The 16,262-nt window shown below is 45.5% G+C and overlaps 2 protein-coding genes across 2 annotated transcripts in view; both read left to right on the forward strand.

Moving 5' to 3' along the window:
* Nucleotides 1-10,590, forward strand: part of LOC134949973 (uncharacterized) — a 44,173-nt gene extending 33,583 nt beyond the window's left edge. The window contains exon 7 of the mRNA XM_063938651.1: nt 10,537-10,590. Within this exon, the coding sequence (XP_063794721.1) occupies nt 10,537-10,590 (54 nt within the window). The remainder of the gene's footprint in view (nt 1-10,536) is intronic.
* A 158-nt stretch (nt 10,591-10,748) lies between these two features.
* LOC134949974 (diamine acetyltransferase 1-like) overlaps nt 10,749-16,262 on the forward strand; it is a gene marked incomplete at its 5' end in the record, with an annotated part of 53,971 nt that continues 48,457 nt past the window's right edge. The window contains one exon of the mRNA XM_063938652.1: nt 10,749-11,039. Within this exon, the coding sequence (XP_063794722.1) occupies nt 10,749-11,039 (291 nt within the window). The remainder of the gene's footprint in view (nt 11,040-16,262) is intronic.

A 16,262-nucleotide genomic window follows, 5' to 3' on the forward strand; every position in this document is an offset into this window, starting at 1 on the left:
TGTTTAGGCTGCGAAACCTTCAGCCGGAGCTTTACCTTGACTATATGGGTGCTACGCAAACCCCCCCCGGGGCTGCGCTTAAATACCTCGCAGTTCTTTTGTCTGCGGAAACTACTTGCTCCTTTACCTTATACAATGTTAACGTGGGCAAGCCAGTCCACGCCACCAAGTGTCCACTCACCTGATGTGGTCTCCGACGGGATCCCGATTTGTGGGTTCACAAAAAATAATACCTTAAGTTCCACACTCACTCCTATTCAATCATATACACACTGATCTTTTTCTGTACAGAAATTCCTTTCATACAGGTAGGGGTCCAATCCCTGGGTTTGCAGTAGAAAAAGGTTTTCTTTTAGCTAATACTTTTTGAAAAAAACTGAACTGAACAACCGTGTGCTATTTATCAGGTGGCTATACTATACCGCCCACCCTAAACAAGGTTATTGTGTGATTTGAGTCTCAATGGGCGTATGCGTACGTTCCGTTGCGTAAAACACGCCACGTGCGTAAGTCTTTGCGTCACGTACGTGCTTTCGCACGTTGTCCGAGACCCTTATGCACAAAGTGCAGATACGCCCACAGCGACACAATCAACACGTTTCTATCAATGTAAACAATATTCAACAGAAATCGCTTACCGTACACCACACAGTATTTGCTATGCTGTGTGTGTGTCCTTTACACTTATACCCTTAACAATTTTCCTTTGTAATTTTAACTAAATAGCACTAAATTCTTCAGCACGTATCTAATAATCAATTTTTAATGGCAACAAGAAAGTGAGCTGCAACAATGTAGATGCGTGCGTGCATGCGTGTGTGCGTATGCAAAAGCAGAAATAAACAGTTTTAAAAGATACTAGCGTATTGTTCTTACCTCCGGTTCCGGATTCCACCCCAGCACTCCTACAGCGTAGCGAAACAGACGCTTATCTAGTCAGCACTACTGTATCCCTCACCACCAATACGGATACGAAAGGATACTGCGTTCCCGCCCTTTGCTGACAGATAAAGTCTGTTTTGGCTAGTGCGGATGGATGTGTGGAGGACGGATGAGCCCTCAATTGAGAATGTCGATTTGATTACCTTATTAAACACTCTAAGAGGTTAAGAGACACAGTACGCAATTGGCGTACGAGGTACCGTAAGGGTACGCTCTTAGCGTAGCGGACGCTGTATCGGGAGCGAGCCGCTCGAGCGACACAAACGCTCGCGAGAATACGCTGTTGGTATCGGGCACACTATAAGTGAGCGACTACCGTAATGCTACGCTATCAGCGTAGCGGACGCTCGAGACCACGAGGAGATCACGAGCGGCGCAGACGCTCACAAGATAACAATCATTAGACCTTGAATGTAACACACAGAAAGGATATTCTTATACTGTAGACCTTGTACTGAAACACTGTAGCGATATAACGCTGCTTAACCTTGTTTACACTAAAGCTGTTTGAGCGATAGAGACGCTCCTATTACCCTCTGCAATCTAATGAACACACAATGCCGTACTAAGGATCCAACACCTTTTACTAACAAGCTTTAAATTATATCGAAAAGGGGAAAAACAGTTTACAAGTCATACACTACATACTAACATATAAATCTAACAGAATATCTAAACAGAAATATGCAATAACGTTACAATCTTAAACTAAACAGAAAGAGAGAGAAAATGTGGCCAATACAAACAAAGAGCAAGATGATTACAGAGAATTACTTACACACACACACTGGGAACGATCGCAGCGCAGCCTGGTACCAGACCCCAAGTTTGTCAATATGATAACCCTTTGTGGAGAGAGTGGGGGAGCTGTTCAGGCTGGCTGACCTTATATACACTACACACAATACAGTACAATGGTCCCTACATCCTTATTGTTCATTGGACACAGGAATTCGTCTTTGCATTATAACAAAAGGTCATAGGTTGATTCATACAGGTGGGCTGTGACTATTTCCAACTGCTCAGGTGGGTGGGAAACTAGGTTTCCCGCCGCATGGATAATAAAGTGCAAATAATAGTAAAAGTCCATAAACTTCTTATGTCCATAACTATTCGCACGAGCGATTAATCCGCTTCAAACCAACACCGGAATATTGCTAATTAAATACTCTTCCGATGGATACTAAACACCACTGTATAACCCTTGTCTGACCCTTCGTATCAAACAAAGAGGGATCTCTTTGTTTATGAACATGCTACATTAACTAAACTTTCAGATTCTATCAAAGGGACCATAATCTACAAAATACATTATATGGTAAAAATATGTAACGATTGAGTCGCACGCTAGGCGCACATAAACTCTACCGTAAATGCGCATACCGTGCGCCTGCGGGTGCACATAACAGCGAGTATGCACACGCACGGGAGAGCGTACGCATGCGCAGCGGGGACATGTATGCGGTGCAAATATGGCAGTGTGCATCATGATATTTTTCTGACTTTGACAGTCCACCCTTTGGCAGTCACCAATAACTGCCACTTCCTAAAACATTTCAAAAAGAGAAAAATATATGTCTTGTGTAAATATTTCTATGGTTGGGTAGGGGAGGAGAGGAGAAGGTGAGAAGAGGGTATGACCTAGTGAGATAGCAGAAGCATGTGTGTATGAATCCATGTTTGGGGGGTCATGTATCATCGTGCCGTACGTGTTTTAAATCAAGCTTCGAGGTATTGCGAAGTATACATTTGAATTCCTTCTTATCCCGTGGTACGGGTCTGTGGATGGGCTGTCAAACTTTACCGAGCTCTTTTCGGCTTTTGGTTGCAACAAAATGGGGGAGCACATTTTAGTTGATGATACATGAATGGGGGAATATGTGACTGCTGATATCTGTGCCTGTATTCCCTATCGACTATGTGTGTTGTTACCTGAAGGTTGTAGAGGTGAAGATAAAGAACACTTATGGTAAATGCATTGATATTCTATGTCAGGTTAATGAACATTTGTCGGTTGAAGTCTTGTCTGGTGTCTGTTGAATGCAGTCTTCTTTGGGCTTTTGCCAAAAAGTGCGAGCAAAAAGCTTTGTCAATGTCCATAGACTTACAAAAGTGTTGGGCTAGCGTAAATTTAAAATGTCTAGGGAAACTGGGGGTCTATGGCATAGTTCATCAATTATCTGTGTACAAGGTTGTCAAAACTTCTTCTTTAATCCATCTGTTGTCTGTATACAGGATCGTCAAATTCCTCGTCCAAGTGGGTCTTTTTACCTTGGAGAAAACGGAGAAACAGGTGAAAGAAACGGACCGTATAATCGCATTTTCATCACATCATTGTCTCTACCGTTGGGTCATAAATCAAATCCATTGGAATTACAATTTCCTCACTCCTTAGACTCATTACCCTGGTACTACGTTTGCACCTCATTAAAGCCTGACCGCATCTAAATATCAAGCCAATCGATATGACAACACCTAAGATACCTAGAAGAAACTTCCCTACATCCATTATGACTCCTTGAGCCCATTCTCCTAAACCAGAGAACCAATTTCGCGGGTTCAACCATGACACCCAACCAGTCAGCTCATTACCCACAGCAGCAAGGGTGAGATTGTGTCTCCTGCGAAATTCCCACTTTAATTGGAGAATATCGTCCATCTTTTGGTCTATGACCTCGACCGGATCCTCGGTACTATTCGTAATATAAGTGCAGCATTTCACGCCGTACTGCGTTGCCAGTGTGACACAATATCCACCTGTCACTGCTGTGAGATAATTAAGAACCATTCTATGCTGAACCAGTTCTGTTTTATAAGCTTGAAGCTCTCTTCCAGTATACCTAAAAGTGTCGTCATACATTTCTGTGATATTGTCTAACAAATTTGCAAGCGCAGATATGTATCTATAGTTCAACACTCCTCTAGCGGTGCGAGTGAAATCTAACGCAAGTAGAACCTGAATCCCGGTGGATTCGTGGATCAGATCAGAGGCCGGATGCTCTGTCCTTTCTGTCAGTTGCCTTTTAACTACGTGCTCGTAATGAGTGTGAGTATAAGGAGCTTGGGCACCACGGTGTATATCTTTCATTTTGGCATGTGATACAGTCATTACCTCAGGCAGTACTTTTCCAATATAACACAATCCTTCAGAGTTCGGGGCAAGCCACTTATACGCCTTCCTCCCGCATATGAAATATGCATCATCGGGGAGAACATATGGGACGGAGTAGGACATAACCATATTACACATCTTCCATGTGAAATCTCCTAACCCTAATTCTCCCATCTGTCTAGTACACGTATCTGTTTGTATGATATGTGCACAGTATCCTGGTGATACCTCTCCAACTCTCATGATCCTATTTCCTAGGGTATACCTATATCGGAAAGATTTTTCCCTACTGGCTATGTGGCGTATAAGCTCTGTATCTGTAGGCATTCTATCTGCTCTATATGAAAAGGTCATGGTTTGGTTACTCCATGACACTTCCCAATTTCCCGGCTTTCGGGGATTGGAAATGTTAAAACATATTAGGGACCTATCCACATGGTATTGGTGGAGCTTCAAACTAGGAGGGCTGGAGATATTAAACCTCCTGTCCACCGGTCTCCCACCCTTTAGCTCAAGTACCTCCCCTATCGTTAAAGGAAATGGTACTAGCCCTGATTTGCTATGACCTTGAGGTACTTGAGAGCATACCCAACAATCTGTCTGATTTAACACATTACCCACTAAGGAGTGATAGTCACTCAATGGATGCCGATCCATGTGGATATTAAAACTGGATTGGCATTTCTTGATGCACCCATCCTCAACTACATTGTCACAGAGCCTACAGATACAATTTTCTTCAGCTAACAATCCTTCACAATTCCTTCTATTGTCAATGCTATCGGATCGTTTTCTGATACTCGCCTTTACTTGTTGATTAAGTTGTTCTTGGAAAACTACGCCTCCATCTTTGTCATCAGAACCCATTCCAGAACCTCTCTCGACCTCCATGGTACTCTCGCCGGAACAGACTGCTCTGGTCAACATCATGGTCAACATGAAAACACGGCTCACAGTCTCTTGAGGCGAGTCCATCTTACAGGAGGAGAAAGGAGAAATTTGTAATGGGGGTACAGAAAAACAGTTTGAGGGGGAGAGAAACTTGTTACGATAATTAGTTCTCTAGTCTTTTTGTTCTTCTTGTTCTGCTGTCATCTCAAAGGTGCTGTCTCTCAGTCTTCCAACCGAACATTCCGGTGATGCAATATTCCTTCCAAACCAGCGATCTTTCTGTATGGAGCAAAAATCTTGCATTACCATTTGTCTAACTGATGGGTGACATACCATCTTCAAAACATGAAAACATGAGTGAGAAGAGAGAAAACAAAAAAAAAACAAAAAAGAGAGAGAGAACAATTCATATATATATATATATATTACATAAACCAACAATAAACAACAATAGGAAAAAAAACATTTTTTTTCAAACATTTTTAAAATATTGTCAGATCATCAGGCTGTCATATCTACATGTCCAATGGTTTCCTTGCGCAGTCCCTCCCACCAGCACCTCCATACTCCACCCTCTGTATCTGGCCAGGATACATTGATGCGGATAGGTCATGCTGGGGTTTGGTAGACTTCTGCAAAGACCAAGCAGATATGCAATGTTTGAGTCCTGCCAATAATCGTCAGAGGTGGGGAGAGAAAAGAAACATTTCACAGATACATTTACAACGTTTCACCTGGTCATTCCTGTGTCTTCAGGGAATGACCTCCCATTTTATTAACCGTTACCTCAGGCTTACCATCAGTCCTAATGATCACCTTTCCTGACTACATATCATGGGTGTGGCTCAAAATTCTTCCTATATGATCCCTGATTATAATTTGGTGTGTCATAACTCTGCTCACATCTTTGTCTAGGGGGTTTATATGAATTTGGTCTACTTCTTGGTCTACAATCTCTTGCATAATGGCCTTCCTTCTGGCAATTATAACACCTTGTCACCTTTGACTTACCCACAGGGATCTGAGGCTTCTTTGTTTCCCCGTGCTTGATGCTGTTTTGCTCATGCCCAACAGCAGAGTCCCTTAATGCAGTTACTGATTTATCTCTCCAGTTTGGGTTGGTGGTCTGTACCCTTGTTCTCAATACCTCCTTTAAACCATTCATTAATACTTTAACCGCTACTTCTCTATGCTTCACATTTGTTTTAATGTTTGCTATACCGTTATACCTAGTCATGTCCTGCAATGCCCGATGGAAATAATTAGAAGTACTTTCCCCTTCGTTTTGTCTTATGGAGAAAATCTCATTCCACTTGACAACGGCAGGGAAATATACTCCTAACTGTCGGTTGATCTGCTTAATACACTCCTGATTGTGTTCCTCCGTACGAGGTACCTCTGTGTTTACTTTACAATCAGCAATAAATTTCGCAGGGTCAACGCTGGAGGGCAAACATGCCCTCAGCACTGTCCGCCAATCTTTGTTGGTGGGTTCTGTTGAGTTTCCTAGTTCTTTAATAAATCTCTGACATGCATCTAGATCTTTCCTAGGATCAGGGAATTCAGACATGATTGACCTTAATTCTGTCCGGGACCAGGGACGGCGCATTGCACTGTCCTTGACGGGAATGATTCCCTGATCGTCAGTCTTCCCATTGGGGACTGTGATCACCCTGACAGGACTAAATTCAATCATATCACCTTGTTTTGGTCTTACAATATGGGGTACATTTGTTTGTGCGTGATATAAAACATTGTACGTACCTGTGGACACGACCTCACCTGACCCTCCGTTAGGGGGTTTGATTACTGTCTTTACCGATTTTGTCGCGTCCACCTGGATGTCTTGTAGGATGGCTTCTGGAAGAGGTGCCGACGTTCTGGGCTCACTTTCTTGCTGGTAATCCTGAGGGAAGTTTAACATGGGGTGCGACTTGCACAGGTTAACATTTGTAATTTTTACACTTTCATTATTATAAACATTATTACATTTGTTACTTTCATTCTTAATACAGTTACCAAGTGCATTTTTATCATTCACCAGTGTGTCATTCTCTGTAACCACCTTCTCTTTCATTGCCACATTTCTCTCACCAAGGTGAGAGTCAGATATGTCAGTTAACTCTCTTTGCATTTCACTTTCCCGTTGCCATAACTGTAAACAATCATTTTGTCTAATCCTCTGCTTGGCAGATTTTATTAGACCTATCCTTTTTCGTGGGTTCTGCAATACCTCAGGGTTCAGACTGCCTACCCGGGGAGACTGTTCCCCATCATCATAAGTTCCCATTCGTTGCATAATACCTGATACCTCGCGGACCCTTTGGGCCAGCAACTACCAACGTGAACCCTTGTTGGACGTCCCTTCTTTGAGCAACTGGCCCCCATCGTTTGTAGATATTGCTGTCTTAGCTAATTCTGACAAACAGACCAAATTGCCCGTGGTAAGGCGACGGTGAAAGTTCAACTAGTGCTTTCACTCACTCTGCGCCCCAATTGGCCTATCCAATCCGTGGGATCTTTTGTAACCTCTATTTACTGGGGCGCGTGGGAGTATGCGATCCCTCCCCAGCAAGTATTGGTCGTTAGAGATTTGCTTAGTGAACAGCGAAACTCCCTTAAAATAACAAAAACCTACACAAATCACGTTAGAATGTACAAATAGCGTTTATGATCCCACAATAAATTGTTGATGGGTACCAAGGTAACAAACTAATGCACACAATTACGTGCGGTCCAGTCGCACAGCGCATAAATGACTAAATATTTATACGCTTTACGACCAATGGAATCGGTTGTTTAGGCTGCGAAACCTTCAGCCGGAGCTTTACCTTGACTATATGGGTGCTACGCAAACCCCCCCCGGGGCTGCGCTTAAATACCTCGCAGTTCTTTTGTCTGCGGAAACTACTTGCTCCTTTACCTTATACAATGTTAACGTGGGCAAGCCAGTCCACGCCACCAAGTGTCCACTCACCTGATGTGGTCTCCGACGGGATCCCGATTTGTGGGTTCACAAAAAATAATACCTTAAGTTCCACACTCACTCCTATTCAATCATATACACACTGATCTTTTTCTGTACAGAAATTCCTTTCATACAGGTAGGGGTCCAATCCCTGGGTTTGCAGTAGAAAAAGGTTTTCTTTTAGCTAATACTTTTTGAAAAAAACTGAACTGAACAACCGTGTGCTATTTATCAGGTGGCTATACTATACCGCCCACCCTAAACAAGGTTATTGTGTGATTTGAGTCTCAATGGGCGTATGCGTACGTTCCGTTGCGTAAAACACGCCACGTGCGTAAGTCTTTGCGTCACGTACGTGCTTTCGCACGTTGTCCGAGACCCTTATGCACAAAGTGCAGATACGCCCACAGCGACACAATCAACACGTTTCTATCAATGTAAACAATATTCAACAGAAATCGCTTACCGTACACCACACAGTATTTGCTATGCTGTGTGTGTGTCCTTTACACTTATACCCTTAACAATTTTCCTTTGTAATTTTAACTAAATAGCACTAAATTCTTCAGCACGTATCTAATAATCAATTTTTAATGGCAACAAGAAAGTGAGCTGCAACAATGTAGATGCGTGCGTGCATGCGTGTGTGCGTATGCAAAAGCAGAAATAAACAGTTTTAAAAGATACTAGCGTATTGTTCTTACCTCCGGTTCCGGATTCCACCCCAGCACTCCTACAGCGTAGCGAAACAGACGCTTATCTAGTCAGCACTACTGTATCCCTCACCACCAATACGGATACGAAAGGATACTGCGTTCCCGCCCTTTGCTGACAGATAAAGTCTGTTTTGGCTAGTGCGGATGGATGTGTGGAGGACGGATGAGCCCTCAATTGAGAATGTCGATTTGATTACCTTATTAAACACTCTAAGAGGTTAAGAGACACAGTACGCAATTGGCGTACGAGGTACCGTAAGGGTACGCTCTTAGCGTAGCGGACGCTGTATCGGGAGCGAGCCGCTCGAGCGACACAAACGCTCGCGAGAATACGCTGTTGGTATCGGGCACACTATAAGTGAGCGACTACCGTAATGCTACGCTATCAGCGTAGCGGACGCTCGAGACCACGAGGAGATCACGAGCGGCGCAGACGCTCACAAGATAACAATCATTAGACCTTGAATGTAACACACAGAAAGGATACTCTTATACTGTAGACCTTGTACTGAAACACTGTAGCGATATAACGCTGCTTAACCTTGTTTACACTAAAGCTGTTTGAGCGATAGAGACGCTCCTATTACCCTCTGCAATCTAATGAACACACAATGCCGTACTAAGGATCCAACACCTTTTACTAACAAGCTTTAAATTATATCGAAAAGGGGAAAAACAGTTTACAAGTCATACACTACATACTAACATATAAATCTAACAGAATATCTAGACAGAAATATACAATAACGTTACAATCTTAAACTAAACAGAAAGAGAGAGAAAATGTGGCCAATACAAACAAAGAGCAAGATGATTACAGAGAATTACTTACATACACACACTGGGAACGATCGCAGCGCAGCCTGGTACCAGACCCCAAGTTTGTCAATATGATAACCCTTTGTGGAGAGAGTGGGGGAGCTGTTCAGGCTGGCTGACCTTATATACACTACACACAATACAGTACAATGGTCCCTACATCCTTATTGTTCATTGGACACAGGAATTCGTCTTTGCATTATAACAAAAGGTCATAGGTTGATTCATACAGGTGGGCTGTGACTATTTCCAACTGCTCAGGTGGGTGGGAAACTAGGTTTCCCGCCGCATGGATAATAAAGTGCAAATAATAGTAAAAGTCCATAAACTTCTTATGTCCATAACTATTCGCACGAGCGATTAATCCGCTTCAAACCAACACCGGAATATTGCTAATTAAATACTCTTCCGATGGATACTAAACACCACTGTATAACCCTTGTCTGACCCTTCGTATCAAACAAAGAGGGATCTCTTTGTTTATGAACATGCTACATTAACTAAACTTTCAGATTCTATCAAAGGGACCATAATCTACAAAATACATTATATGGTAAAAATATGTAACGATTGAGTCGCACGCTAAGCGCACATAAACTCTACCATAAATGCGCATACCGTGCGCCTGCGGGTGCACATAACAGCGAGTATGCGCACACACGGGAGAGCGTACGCATGCGCAGCGGGGACATGTATGCGGTGCAAATATGGCAGTGTGCATCATGATATTTTTCTGACTTTGACAAGAGGGACTATCCCGCAACAAGAATACAAAAGAAAATCCTACAAAAGGTGGTTCTCATCGCTTCATAACACTTATGTATGTAATTATCCTGTGTCTTTTTATAACATTTTACGAATCAAATTTATTCAGAATATAAATATATCTTTTTAACTATTTAAAAAATTTTAATTACATTTTTCATAAATATTAAAGACATGCATATCTCAAAAACTAGAGCCAACTGAAAAATAAGCACGGTGTATTCATGATCAGGAGCACCAAATTAATTACATCGACTCCTAAATCCCTGGAAACAGATTGACTGTTCCCCAGTGTAATTGTATCTTTTTCTGTATTTACTAAGAAACAGTCGGGTTCTGTTCTGTACTACGCTGCCAGATACTTCACGGCTTCATGAGCCACCAGTGCATTGTGACCTCACACAGGACATCACCTGATACACTGAGGGGAGGTGGTGATGTCACAGGGCTGCCAGATACTACACGGCTTCATGACCCACCAGTGCATTGTGACCTCACACAGGACATCACATGATCCACTGAGGGGAGGTGGTGATGTCACAGGCTGCGGGCTACCAGGTCACAGGTGACTGCATACAGCTGGAGGACACCACAGGCCAAGGAGTCACCACCTGTGAGAGGTCCTGAGCTCACCAGCACCACAGTGGACACGCACAGGTCCCTACTACAATGCAGCACAAGTCAGAGTCCTAGCGAGGACCCATCCTACCAACCAGAGAGGGACCAGGAGGCTGCGGGGCCCAGCCACAGCCACCATCCGAAAGCAGAATTCCTCATTAGAGAGGCCACACCCAATGACTGCGCTGATCTCCTGAGACTCATTAAAGTAAGATGGTGAATAGCGACTGCGCACTCCGACCTCCGCCATCTATCCCTGACTCCGGGAGGCCCTCGTGTGCAGACAATGGGGCCTATCTACAAAGCCTAGGAGAGAGACAACGTGGAGAGTGTTTCTGTGGGAATTTGCGCCGTTCATTCTGTAGAGCATTTATGAGGCCAGGCGCTGATGTTGGACGAGAAAGTCTGGCTCGCAATCTCCGTCCCAGTTCATCCCAAAGGTTCTCGATGGGTTGGAGGTCAGGGCTGTGTGTGGTCCAGTCAAGTTCTTCCACACTGAACCCATCACACCAGGGGGGGGTCATTCAGATCTGATCGCTAGGCTGCGTTTTCGTACAGCGGGCGGTCGGGTCTAAACTGCGCATGCGTATGCACCGCAATGCTCAGGCGCATCGCACGGGTACAAAGCGGATCGCCGCTCAGCGAAAGGTTTGTGCGACGGATCCGTTCGCACGGGCGATCGCAAGGAGATCGACAGGAAGAGGGCGTTTGTGGGTGGAAACTGACCGTTTTCTGGGAGTGGTTGGAAAAACGCAGGCGTGTCGGAGCGTTTGCAGGGAGGGTTCCTGACATCAGTTCTGGTCCCGGACAGGCTGACGTGATCGCAGCGGCTGAGTAAGTCCTGGGCTGCGCTGAGACAGCACAAGATCTGTTTGTACCGCTCTGCTACACAATGCGTTCGCACACTTGCAAAGCGAAAATACACTCCCCCTGTAGGCGGCGACTATCTGATTGCAGCACTGCAAAAATCGCCTGCTAGCGATCAGGTCTGAATTAGGCCGAATGTCTTTATAGTCCTTGCTTTGTGCACTGGGGCACAGTCATGTTGGAATAGAAAAGGTCCTTCTCCAAACTTTTGCCTAAAAGTTGGAAGCAAAGTATTGTCCAAAATGTCTCTGTATGCTGAAGCATTAAGATTGCCCTTCACTGGAGATAACGGGCCCAAACCCTGAAAAACAGACCCCATACTATTATCCCTCCTCCACCAAACTTCAGAGGTGGCATAATGCAGTCACGCAGGCAACGTTTTCCTGGCATCCGCCAAACCCAGACTCGCCAATCTGACTGCCAAACAGAGAAGCGTGATTCATCACCGCATAGAACACGTGTCCACTGCTCCACAGTCCAGTGTCGGTGTGCTTTACACCACTCCACAGAACACGTGTCCACTGCTCCACAGTCCAGTGTCAGTGTGATTTACACCACTCCACAGAACACGTGCCCACTGCTCCACAGTCCAGTGTCGGTGTGCTTTACACCACTCCACAGAACACGTGTCCACTGCTCCACAGTCCAGTGTCAGTGTGCTTTACACCACTCCACAGAACACGTGTCCACTGCTCCACAGTCCAGTGTCAGTGTGCTTTACACCACTCCACAGAACACGTGCCCACTGCTCCACAGTCCAGTGTCAGTGTGCTTTACACCACTCCACAGAACACGTGTCCACTGCTCCACAGTCCAGTGTCAGTGTGATTTACACCACTCCACAGAACACGTGCCCACTGCTCCACAGTCCAGTGTCGGTGTGCTTTACACCACTCCACAGAACACGTGTCCACTGCTCCACAGTCCAGTGTCAGTGTGCTTTACACCACTCCACAGAACACGTGTCCACTGCTCCACAGTCCAGTGTCGGTGTGCTTTACACCACTCCACAGAACACGTGTCCACTGCTCCACAGTCCAGTGTCGGTGTGCTTTACACCACTCCACAGAACACGTGTCCACTGCTCCACAGTCCAGTGTCAGTGTGCTTTACACCACTCCACAGAACACGTGCCCACTGCTCCACAGTCCAGTGTCGGTGTGCTTTACACCGCTCCACAGACCACGTGTCCACTGCTCCACAGTCCAGTGTCGGTGTGCTTTACACCACTCCACAGAACACGTGTCCACTGCTCCACAGTCCAGTGTCCGTGTGCTTTACACCACTCCACGGTCACGTGTCCACTGCTCCACAGTCCAGTGTCAGTGTGCTTTACACCACTCCACAGAACACGTGTCCACTGCTCCACAGTCCAGTGTCAGTGTGCTTTACACCACTCCACGGTCACGTGTCCACTGCTCCACAGTCCAGTGTCAGTGTGCTTTACACCACTCCACAGAACACGTGTCCACTGCTCCACAGTCCAGTGTCAGTGTGCTTTACACCACTCCACGGTCACGTGTCCACTGCTCCACAGTCCAGTGTCAGTGTGCTTTACACCACTCCACAGAACACGTGTCCACTGCTCCACAGTCCAGTGTCAGTGTGCTTTACACCGCTCCACAGAACACGTGTCCACTGCTCCACAGTCCAGTGTCAGTGTGCTTTACACCACTCCACAGAACACGTGTCCACTGCTCCACAGTCCAGTGTCGGTGTGCTTTACACCACTCCACAGAACATGTGTCCACTGCTACACAGTCCAGTGTCAGTGTGCTTTACACCGCTCCACAGAACACATTTCCACTGCTCCACAGTCCAGTGTCGGTGTGCTTTACACCGCTCCACAGAACACATTTCCACTGCTCCACAGTCCAGTGTCAGTGTGCTTTACACCACTCCACAGAACACGTGTCCACTGCTCCACAGTCCAGTGTCAGCGTGCTTTACACCACTCCACAGAACACGTGTCCACTGCTCCACAGTCCAGTGTGCTTTACACCACTCCACAGAACACGTGTCCACTGCTCCACAGTCCAGTGTCGGCGTGCTTTACACCACTCCACAGAACACGTGCCCACTGCTCCACAGTCCAGTGTCTGTGTGCTTTACACCACTCCACAGAACACGTGTCCACTGCTCCACAGTACAGTGTCGGTGTGCTTTACACCACTCCACAGAACACGTGTCCACTGCTCCACAGTCCAGTGTCGGCGTGCTTTACACCACACTCCACAGAACACGTGTCCACTGCTCCACAGTCCAGTGTCGGCGTGCTTTACACCACTCCACAGAACACGTGTCCACTGCTCCACAGTCCAGTGTCGGTGTGCTTTACACCACTCCACAGAACACGTGTCCACTGCTCCACAGTCCAGTGTCGGCGTGCTTTACACCACTTCACAGAACACGTGTCCACTGCTCCACAGTCCAGTGTCGGTGTGCTTTACACCACTCCACAGAACACGTGCCCACTGCTCCACAGTCCAGTGTCGGTGTGCTTTACACCACTCCACAGAACACGTGTCCACTGCTCCACAGTACAGTGTCGGTGTGCTTTACACCACTCCACAGAACACGTGTCCACTGCTCCACAGTCCAGTGTCAGTGTGCTTTACACCACTCCACAGAACACGTGTCCACTGCTCCACAGTCCAGTGTCGGTGTGCTTTACACCACTCCACAGAACACATTTCCACTGCTCCACAGTCCAGTGTCGGTGTGCTTTACACCACTCCACAGAACACGTGTCCACTGCTCCACAGTCCAGTGTCGGTGTGCTTTACACCACTCCACAGAACACGTGCCCACTGCTCCACAGTCCAGTGTCTGTGTGCTTAACACCACTCCACAGAACACGTGTCCACTGCTCCACAGTCCAGTGTCGGCGTGCTTTACACCACTCCATCCGACGCTTGGCATTGGACTTGGTGATGTGAGTCTTGCATGCAGCTGCTCGGCCATGATACCCATTCCATTAAGCTCCCGCCGCACAGTCCTTGTGGTTACATTAATGCCAGTGGACGTTCAGAATTCTCCAGCTACGGAATCAGCAGAGCGTTGGCGACTTTATCGCACCATGCGCCTTAGCAGTCGGAGACCCCGCTCTGTGATTTTACGTGGTCTTCCGCTTCATGGCTGAGATGCTGTTGTTCCTAAACGCTTCCACTTTCTAATAATATCACTTACAGGTGACCGTGGAATATCCAGCAGGGATGAAATGTCACGAACCGTCTTATTGTAAAGGTGGCGTCTTATCACAGTACCACGCCGGAAGTCACTGAGCTCTTCAGAACAACCCAGTTTGTATCACAAATGTTTGTAAATGGAGACTGCATGGCTAGGTGCTTGATTTTATACACCTGTGATTGAAACACCTGAATTAATTAATTGCCAAATACTTTTGTCAAGGAAGATAATTAATAAAAGACAAAATATAATGAAATAATTATAATATTTATTAATAATGTTTCGCATGATCTTGTAACTACACATTATCAAACTTATTTATAATTTTTATAGTAGAACATAAATTTCAGATTAAATTTGACTTTCATCGATGTGTCCTCCTTTGGCACCTACAGTATCACTGCTTCACATCACTTTCTGCACACCAACCTTTATAACGTTTCATAAGTCCTGCCTTTCCTGGCCTCGTTCAGACATTCTTATACGTTATTAGTATTTGTTGGATCCATTACACAAACTTTTCTAATTCATCCCAGTTTCTCAACGGGACTGAGATGAGGTAACTCAGGAGGCCATGTTATACAGTAGTTTGTAGAACTTTCTGCTTTTCTTTACTTTCCAAATAATTGATACACTGATTAGATGTGTGCTTAGGGTCGTTATCTTGTTGCATTATGGACCCAATTCCAATATTTTGAGTTCCACTTTGTACAGCGTGATATACTAAAATACCGTGGTATCATTTCTTATCCATAGTTGATGTTATTTGAACTAAGGTGGTCATTCCGAGTTGTTCGCTCGCTAGCTGCTTTTAGCAGCATTGCACACGCTAGGCCGCCGCCCTCTGGGAGTGTATCTTAGCTTAGCAGAATAGCAAACGAAAGATTAGCAGAATTGCTACTACATAATTCTTTGCCGTTTCTGAGTAGCTCCAGACCTACTCCTAGACTGCGATCACCTCACTCCGTTTAGTTCCTGGTTTGACGTCACAAACACGCCCTGCGTTCAGCCAGCCACTCCCCCGTTTCTCCAGCCACTCCTGCGTTTTCAGCTGGCACGCCTGCGTTTTTTAGCACACTCCCGGAAAACGCTCAGTTTTCGCCCACAAACACCCACTTCCTGTCAATCACACTACGATCACTCGAGCGTAGAAAAAACGTCGCTCGACCTTGTGTAAATCGACTAAGTTTTGTGTTAAAATACTTAGCGCATGCGCACTGCGTACCATGTGCATGCGCTTTTTTGCCGTTTTTTCAACTAATCGCTCCATAGCGAAAATCGGCAACGAGCTAACAACTCGGAATGACCACCTAAATCTCAACACAAATTCTTCCATCACTCTTCCAACATAGTGACGTCTTCTGGTTCCACAAGG

Source organism: Pseudophryne corroboree, chromosome 8 (genome assembly GCF_028390025.1).
Source record: "Pseudophryne corroboree isolate aPseCor3 chromosome 8, aPseCor3.hap2, whole genome shotgun sequence".
In the NCBI taxonomy this organism is placed as follows: domain Eukaryota; kingdom Metazoa; phylum Chordata; class Amphibia; order Anura; family Myobatrachidae; genus Pseudophryne; species Pseudophryne corroboree.